Below are 6,820 nucleotides of genomic sequence, written 5' to 3' on the forward strand. Positions count from 1 at the left end.
TCATCTCAGGCCAACGTTTGTGTCCTCGGGAATTACACGTGCCACAATTTTCCCATATTGCTCGGTCCTATCGGAAATGTACGTTTTAAATTGGAAGATCCCACCCCTTGAATAACCTTGCATAGCTGCAAGTGTCGTCAAACTTATACAATTTCATTTCAAATCATGTATAATTCTTATACTGGCTTTTCTTTTCTTTCCCCATTGTCCACAGTGTAAATGTCCGACGTTCTACCTCGTCTGGCGTATATTTTGGGCCATTTACCACAGTAGCTGGCTGATAGCTAACCTCGTTAATGCCTCACAGAGAGGTGGTGGTGAGGGGGTCAGCAAATGGTTTATCTACCTCAGCAACTGGATGTACCTTGTGCTCACTCTGCATTCCTTACTAGACGCCGTTCTTGTCTTCAGGGCGAACTGCGCCAAGAGGGTAGCTCTCTCTCGAGGTAAGTAATACTATGATGTAATATATGATAATCGAAGAGGGTGGTTGGCGTGTGCTCGGATGTGGTGTGCTCGGATGTGGTTTGCTCCTTCTTTACTGTTAAATATCTATCGTCCTTATCTTTCTTTGTTATTTTTGTGTTTGTTGCTCTCTTGTAAAATCCGCTCTCCCTTTATCTTTATTTCTTTTGCTCTCTATTTACCTTTCTCCCTCTCTCCCGATCCTTCTCTCTTTCTCTCTCTGTCTCTCTGTCTCTCACTCTCTCTATCTGTCTCTCTCTCTCTCTCTCTCTCTCTCTCTCTCTCTCTCTCTGTGTGTGTGTGTGTGTGTGTGTGTGTGTGTGTGTGTGTGTGTGTGTGTGTGTGTGTGTGTGTGTGTGTGTCTTTCTCTGTCTCTCTCTCTCTCTCCCCGAGGGTTCCTCGTCTTAACCATGAACAAACCGTACTTATAATACTGAACACTTTTAAAAAATTAAAAAAGCAACTTCCGATCAAAGTGTCATCTAGGTTTTAACAAACTCACATTTAAACTAAAATTAATTACAGCGAACTGAGACTCAGGATTTTAAAAATTAATTACCCGTATTATGTTCTTCAGAAATCATGTTTATTAGTCAAGCTTTTCTTCCAAAAAAAGTTATGGCCACGCCTTACTGGTTTGTTCTAAGTGGATAGCCATTGTTACAAAAAGCTCAACACTGTCAAAATAAAAATGTCTGGGGAATTCATTATGGTGTTGGGAGCAGTCTCGTTATAAAGCTCTGGGGTTGTCAACTACACAAACAGACGAAGCCGGAGCAGAAATTGGCAGTCTGGGAGTTGAGGAGAGCACTGAGACCTGAGTCTGACTTTATAGTTCATTTTTATGCATTGTTTGGCGCCATTTTTATTTCACTTTCCTCGTGAAAGAAATCTGGTTGAGTGAAGGCGTCAGGCGTATGTAATCTTTACAGACAAAAAAACCTGCCTGTTTGGCTCCTTGGGAGGTAGGAAGAGTAACAGCCAGTGAACGTAAACACGCTAATGACACAGACCTGAACACAGCGTGGATTACGCTTTCACGCACGGCCCTCGCTAATTGGTGAGCATTTAGTGATATCTTAGATTCTTATCTCGAATGACTTGAAGACATTAATCATGGCTTTGAGAAATAATCATTGTGACATTTTTTGGGGCTGTGATGTAGTGGTTTCATATAATGTGCTCTTTGTTATCGTTTATAAAAGACACCGGTTCGATTTCTGTCTCGGATAAAAACAATGATATATCGAGTATCCCCATCTATGTCAGGGGCGAAGGCTGACTTGTTTGACAGGGTAATCAAAGTGAAATGGGACCAGATAGGGCCTGGAGATATCACACTCACACAAGTCACAAGAATCTTACTGGCCCTGGAGGCGGCAACTCTGAGTTGTGAATGAAAACAAATCCTGAATTCATGTTGTATGCTTGTTGAACCGCTAAAATAATCGGGAAAGTATTTAATTAAATATTTATTCTAACTAACCTTAAATTTAACTTTAGATTTGAACACACGAACACCAAGGAAAGAAGCACAGATGTCAGCACTACAATGGCATGTTATACCAGACAGCCGAAACACTTTGGTAGAGCAAGCCAATTATTAATTTTTTATTTCACATTTGGCTGTTTTTTGTCTAGCTTTTTCGCGGCCAGGAGCCGCTGTCATAATCGAGGTCACGATCTGATTATAGGACGTTAAAAAGTCGAGGAAAAAACCAAGCACTAGCAGTGTAGTAGCAGGAGTCAAAGGATTATTAGGAGTTAGTCCCCCTCACATCTGTGAGGTAGACTCGACCAGTGTAATAGTTCGCTTAGATAATCAGCGCGTCTGGGTGCTTATAACTGTGGCCCGAAAGGGGTGAACAGGGTATATGCGACAATGAAACAGTTCTGACTGCTATGCACATGTTCCCTTCAAATCTATTGGTTGACTCTTCCAGCCTCACTTTAAGCTTACTTAATCAAAGCTTGTGACTGCTTATGGAGTGGCCCGATAGGGGCGAACAGGCTATTTCTGTGGCAATGAAACAGTTTTGAAGGTTAGGCATAGTCTATTGTTCATTGGTGATTATGAACGTCTTTTTACATTTAATTTATGAGGTTTACGTCTATGGGTGAATTTGACTGCGACAATGTTTCAAAATTAGGAAGGGAAGCAGTGATTATTTGATTATATAGACGCTTCGCCTCTGATCTATGTAATAAGATAGTTTATCACATTCATTATCATGTGGCCTTGACAGGTCAGAGTGAGGCTGCCAATCTCCTAAATGATTAATTAAATTATTTATTTCGTCGATAAAGGACCTCTGCACACATGCCTTGCGGTAGCAGGGGATCAAAGGTATACCAACGGTCCCTGTCAGGTTCTTCCAGGCTGGTCAGGTCACCGGGGGAGGGGCTCGACCAAATGTATACACCTGCTGCGGGCAATGAGGATGGTCTACCTTAGCAGAGGCCTACAGTGGTTTAGAGAACAGATGCATTTCGAAGGATGAATATGAAAGGTCTGCATGCACGATAGTAAGATGTGTAGCAGACTACGATACGTCGGGAATCACAGAAGACGTTAATTTTGACCGACCACCGTGGAAAAGACAGGAAAAATACCACGCACGATCAGAAAGTAATGTAATGGCCGTCAACTACAAGGCGTGGGCTGGGCTACGTAATATGAAAGAGTGCATGGCGCAGCTGGCAACTCTAACATGAAGTGCCCGCAACGGCTGGATCGGCCGATCGCCCGACTCGGTCGCCTCAAAAACAAACGTGTTTGTTTTCAATTTCAGGCGATCTAGTTGGGCGATCGGCCCGATCCATCCGTAGTGGACACCCCGTAAGAGCAATGGCGGGTCTGACCAACAGATCCAGAAATTTTCTAGGAATGTGTATCGCATTATACAGAAGAGAGACCATGACGTATCGGGTTTCATTTACCTTCTTTTTTAGCGGGGGAAGGGGTTATTCCATTGACAAATGCTTTAAATAAAGTATTCGAATATATCTCATATCTTGATGTCTGCAACGATCAAGCTTTCTGTTTCTCAAAATTCGCCCTTTCCATTAGGAATTTTTTTCAGCTTTGATATCTCTTGCGTTTCCAAGGTTACCCGCTTGCTTTTTTTTTTCTTTATCAAAGACACAAAGTGTAAAAAAGTTCAACTGGAAGTATTCCTTTCATCTCTTGTGAGGTATCTTCTACTGAAAGCTAAACCGGCTGTTCTTTCTGGACCCAAAATAGAAACTTTTCTTTTGGCTGAGCAAACAAATGTTTTTACAAATAAATATTCTTCCAGGCTGGCACTAAGCACACCACTCTTGACCCTGTCAACAGGGAAAACATATTATCGTCCTCAGATTGTCGTATGCACCCGTTAACACAGACATCTTCTCGGCTCAGACAGGTCATTGCAACCCTAACATCTGTTTACTTTGAGCATTCCGTAGAGGAGTTTTATTGTGCCTACTATGTTTTGTCGGAAAACGAGCTCGTTTCTCGCGCTTTCTTGATTATTTTCCCAAAGCCCAAGAAACGTGAGGGTTTTTGGCCTCGCTATACGAGGCTCACACGCGTGAACCACACGTTTTGATTAAACAATTCATTCCTGTGACCCCTTGTTTATAGATATTGTTTATTGTTTTAGTCTACATCACCTATCAGGTAACGTATCATAACAAAGACGATTGAAAGAAATTCCTTCCGTACACATGAATAATGAAAGAAAATCAAACCGGTTGCGAATGGTTTCAAATTGCCTTTTCTTCCCCTTCTCTTCCATGTGTCATTACTGGCATATTTCTGGATCACTTTTAAAAAGACTATTTGAAATAAGATCTAGAGAGAGTTATTTTGACCCTCACGTAGAGGTAACGCAAATGCAATATTAGAAAACAATTTTGTACTGGGACTGCTATTGTTGTACTATGATTGCCATCTTGTTGAGCAGAAAGATATTTCAAGAGTTGAACTCACGCCACACTAATCCAAAAGAAAAGAGGCTGCTAATATTCATATGCGTGCCAACTGGCATTCTTGGTTTTAAAAGAAATATAATAACACTGTTCAAGAAATCTAAAGAACGTTTTGACCCTGTGCACATGAAAAGAATAAAAATAGTATGCAATACGTAAGCAACAGAGCGAGCTCTATCAGCACTTTTCTGCTTGTAGATAGAAATAGCCCAAGGGATCTGCTGGAGAACTCTGTGACCCGGTGGACCGTGTCATAATGTTTATTATTTCTTCTATCTTCCTGTATCACTTTTTCTCCGAGAATGTAAAATCTTCAAAGATAAAAGATAAACAATATCGCTCTATAAAGACGCGTCTCACAAGAGTTTCCATACTACGATTCCGTGTCTTCTGCCAAGAGAGATATTCTATTAAAAGGTTAAAAGGTATTACATGACGTCTGAAAATCCACTTTGTTCCCATTACGCGATGAAGTAATAGTCTCTGACTGCCAATAAATCTTTGATATTGTCGACAGGTTTACAATGCTCAGAGACATTTTTTTCGAATAAGAAGATCCCATTGGTTGTCACTGTTCCGTGATTGACTACTAATTCGGTAAAACATAAAAGTTTGTTGGGGTTTGAAGGACTAATAATTGTCTAAGAGAATAATATACGTGCATTCTTTTGTGAAGAAATATCACAGAGATAGTACGTGCGGTCGGGGTGGCTCAGCTTTGGAAATGAACAACAACGTTCCCCAAACATCGTAAAACGGAAAACAAATGAGAAATCCATCTTTCTATTGCCCCTCAGGATCATCATAATCATAGTTTTTCTCGTTGCTATGCGCGTTCACAGCATGGGATCTGTGAATATGCCAAACATAATGTACTTGGCAGTGCTGCTTTGGCTTTTGCTTTGCTTGGCTTCCCGAATAAATACCGTTTTTCAAAAGATAAGCGAAAGAACTCGGCGCCTATACAACTCCCCATGGTATTATATCGATAACGTCTTGAGAAAGGTCAACAAACACGAACTGAACACGAACATTTTACTTCCAACATTTAGTCATTAATAGTTATAGTTATAACCAGCGTCTGTGGTGAAGCGGTTAAGAACTCCGCCGTCGAACACAGGAGTTCCTAGAATCGCTACCGGTATTCTATATCTTGGTCTTTCTGTAGGAACGTTGTATCGGTTTGGATCCCCCTTTCTCTCCGCTCGCCCCCTGCCCAAATAACAGAGTCAAATAAAATTTTAAAATGTGTGTTTGATGTCTTCATTTTTATGTACATGTATTTAATATCTACAAAGCTTCATGTTGATTGTCTTTATATTTTCAATGTCGTCAGTGTACTGTTTTGAACATACCAGTCACCCGGCCCGCGCTTGGCATTCTCTAACAATCTGGTTCATTTTGAGTAAAGTTTGGTGACTCCTGGCATAGATCTGGGTCAACGTCTTCCAAAAGAATAAGACAATGAATGATTTCTATCTTAGCAAAACCGCCACTTTCTGTCTCTCTCTCTCTCTCTATCTATCTATTTATCTTATTTTGACTAGTGGACCACATTAAAAAGCGTAAGGATGTGTGAAGACGACGCAACATGTGCTTCAAACAAATAACAGGGTAAAACCACTACATCCCTATTTTACATTGCTCCCTTTTGCTAAATAGCTACATCGTTCACTCGTGGTGGCATTCAACTCTTCTGATCACACAGACTAATACAGGATTAATGTTTCAAGGAAAACACCACTGGCACACGAGACATTCAAACCTTTTAGCGCTGAAGTCTTTGATAAGCTGGGAGAGCAAGAGGGGGGAATAACTCTGTTGGAGCGTTCGTCGTGGGAGGTATCTCGACAAATAGCAAAGCCAAGGACGCCTCTGTCATTCCGCTCCCGACAGCTTTGCTTTTCTAAGGTAAATCTCTTCAAACTTTTTTTTTAACCGCACAGGGGCGCGAAAGAAGGAATGAAGATGCACTCTTAATTAGTATTTATTCAAGAGTGTGCCCGATAATATAAAGATACTATTCATTTTATGCATTTAACTCAAGGGCCTGGTGCAGGGGCGGGGGAGGGTCCTCTTTAGCTTAGTTGGTATCATGATGAACCACAGGGTGGATAGCCGGAGTTGGAAACTCCGTTGGAGCGTTCTAAACTAGGAATAAGGAACGATGAACAAGATTAATGTTAATAAGAAGAAAAATTAGGAAGAAATAATATTAACAACAAATGGATGTATCTCCTCTTTTCTCTGTCAATAACTGGTAATGTTGATGATTATGATAGTACTAAAAAGAAGAAGAAGAAGAAGAAGAAGAAGAAGAAGAAGAAGAAGAAGAAGAAGAAGAAGAAGAAGAAGAAGAAGAAGAAGAAGAAGAAGAAAT

At 40.8% G+C, this 6,820-nt stretch overlaps 1 protein-coding gene across 1 annotated transcript in view; it reads left to right on the forward strand.

Moving 5' to 3' along the window:
* The window catches only part of LOC101847622 (protein rolling stone), a 64,051-nt gene that overhangs the window by 24,270 nt on the left and 32,961 nt on the right, over positions 1-6,820 (forward strand). Inside the window, exon 3 of the mRNA XM_005089220.3 lies at positions 215-446. Coding sequence (XP_005089277.1) covers positions 215-446 — 232 coding nt within the window. The remainder of the gene's footprint in view (positions 1-214; positions 447-6,820) is intronic.

Source organism: Aplysia californica, unplaced genomic scaffold (genome assembly GCF_000002075.1).
Source record: "Aplysia californica isolate F4 #8 unplaced genomic scaffold, AplCal3.0 scaffold00004, whole genome shotgun sequence".
Lineage (NCBI taxonomy): Eukaryota > Metazoa > Mollusca > Gastropoda > Aplysiida > Aplysiidae > Aplysia > Aplysia californica.